Source organism: Chaetura pelagica, unplaced genomic scaffold (assembly GCF_000747805.2).
Source record: "Chaetura pelagica isolate M959 unplaced genomic scaffold, ChaPel_1.0 scaffold1325, whole genome shotgun sequence".
Classification (NCBI taxonomy): domain Eukaryota; kingdom Metazoa; phylum Chordata; class Aves; order Apodiformes; family Apodidae; genus Chaetura; species Chaetura pelagica.
Window position 1 is genome coordinate 34,407 of NW_009953384.1, and position 2,304 is coordinate 36,710.

General features: G+C 58.6%; 1 protein-coding gene across 1 annotated transcript in view; it reads right to left on the reverse strand.

The window, feature by feature from the left end:
• NMT1 (N-myristoyltransferase 1) overlaps positions 1-2,304 on the reverse strand; it is a 15,287-nt gene that overhangs the window by 9,765 nt on the left and 3,218 nt on the right. Inside the window, exon 3 of the mRNA XM_009998196.1 lies at positions 929-1,046. Within this exon, the coding sequence (XP_009996498.1) occupies positions 929-1,046 (118 nt within the window). The remainder of the gene's footprint in view (positions 1-928; positions 1,047-2,304) is intronic.

The window sequence follows — 2,304 nt, forward strand, 5'->3', positions numbered from 1 at the left end:
ATGAGTCTTGGTTCTTCAGCCACCACACACCCCAGCTGCCCTCAGACCAGCCCCCCCCAGCACTGCTGGTGTGGCCCTGTCCCTGCCACCAGCGCCACCAGAGCAGGACAAGCAGCAGGACACACAGACAAGTCCTGCTGCCCTCGTGTCATCCCCCGGGGAGATGGGTCTGGAAAGTCTTCCTGAGGGATCCACCTGGGTTCAGGCATCCTTAAGATGCACATGGAGAACTCCATGTTCATCCCCATGAAGAAACCAGGCCAACCTGGCAGGGGTGAGAGGTGACTCCATGGTGGGGGGGGGGTCAGACCCACCCAACTCCACAAAAATGACCCCAGGGCTGGAGCAGCTCTGCTCTGGAGACAGGCTGGGAGAGCTGGGGTGTTCAGCCTGGAGAAGAGAAGGCTCCAGGGAGACCTTAGAGCAGCTTCCAGTGCCTGAAGGGGCTCCAGGAAAGCTGGGGAGGGACTTGGGACAAGGGCAGGGAGGGATGGGATGAGGGGGATGGATGAAAAGTGGAAGAGGGAGATTGAGGTGAGACATGAGGAGGGAATTCTTTGCTGTGAGGGTGGTGAGAGCCTGGCCCAGGTTGCCCAGGGAAGCTGTGGCTGCCCCATCCCTGGCAGTGTTGAAGGGCAGGTTGGATGGGGCTTGGAGCAGCCTGAGCTGGTGGGAGGTGTCCCTGCTCATAGCAGAGGTTTGGAACCTGATGATCTTTAGGGTCCCTTCCAATCCAAACCAATCTGGGATTCCATGACTCTCTGAAGCCCAAGGAGAGAGCACGAGCACTGAGCTGGAGAGCTGCTTGCTGTGGTGAAGGACGTGTTCCCATCCTCAAACTCATCTTCCTCAGTCCAAGCACAGAACTGCCAACCCAGCAATGGTGATGCCCTCCCTGCAGTTGTTGGCCAAGCTGCTGGTACTCACCACAGCCCTGTCCCCGAGGTCCAGAGCATCCCAGGTGAAGCCCTGGGGCAAGGTGTATGGCTCCTGGCGGATGTTGTCTTTGTCTGGCTCAACAGGACCATGGGTGTTCACCACTTCTCCTGCAAGAGACAGTAAGGAGCCATGAGGATGCTTTGTTGATTGAGGTAAGTCTCCATGACACCTCAGTCTGGTGACCAACATGCCTCACATCTCCCAGCCCAGGTCCCTGGAGTGGGCAGCCAGGGATCCCCACTTCATCCACCAGTTTGGGACATGCCACCTGTCCAGTGTGACACGTGGCCAGGGAGCCCAAACTCCTCTTTCAGGGGGACTGGTGGAGGTGATGGGGCAGCAGAGGAGGTGACCAAACCCACTAGAGATTCAGGGTCACAGCTACATCCTCCAGGTCTTCAGCCTTTCCTCTCCCCACAATCCCAGTGCTTTCCCAGCAGCCATCCCATCAGATCCCAGTTCCCCACTGCCAGCTGGCTGGCACCAGGGCTTCCCTCCTGCTGCTCCTGAGGAGCTGCAGAGAACAAGACAACTTTTGTGGACACCCCCTGACTCCTGGCACCCCCAACTCTACCAAGAGACATGGGTTCAAGCTCTGGCTTCCTCAGGGACATCAAGGCAGGGGCACCACTTGGGTGCTACCAAGAGAAGCACACTGTGCTAATTAAGAGTTCCCTTAGTGAAGGACTGAAGTTTTCCAGGTAATGGGGAGGTGAAGACAAACCCAGAGCATCAACTGTCCTACCACCCAAGGCAGCTTCCAGCAAGGTTCACCCCTGGCTGTCCTCTCTTGTTTTGGGCACCTGCTCTGAGATCCAGCCCCAAAAAACTCACAACACTTTGGTTACCTGTCCCTAACCAGCCTCGTGACACCAGGGCCAGCACCTGCTCCTGAGCAAGGACCACGAGACACCAGAGCCTGGTGAGGGGCTGGGACCAGGGCACAGCCAGGAGCTGTGCAGGGGAGTGGGGCTCGGTTGGGCCTCTCCTTCCCCAGAATATCCCCACACCCTTCCTGCAGGGTTCAGCTCAGCAGAGCTGATGTTTGCCAGGCTGGGTGGAGAATGGATGGAGAACAGCCCTGAGGAGAAGGACTTGGGGGTGTTGGATGATGAGAAGCTCAACATGGACCAGCACCGTGTGGTGATCCCAGAACCCACCCGTGTCCTGGGCTGTGTCACCAGCAGCGTGACCAGCAGGGCCAGGGAGGGGATTGTCCCCTCTGCTCTGCTCTGCTCTGGTGGGACCCCCTGCAGGGCTGGGAACAGCTCTGGGGTCCCCAACACAAGAAGGACACGGAGCTGTTGGAGAGAGGCCAGAGGAGGCCACAGAGATGCTGGGAGGGCTGGAGCAGCTCTGCTCTGG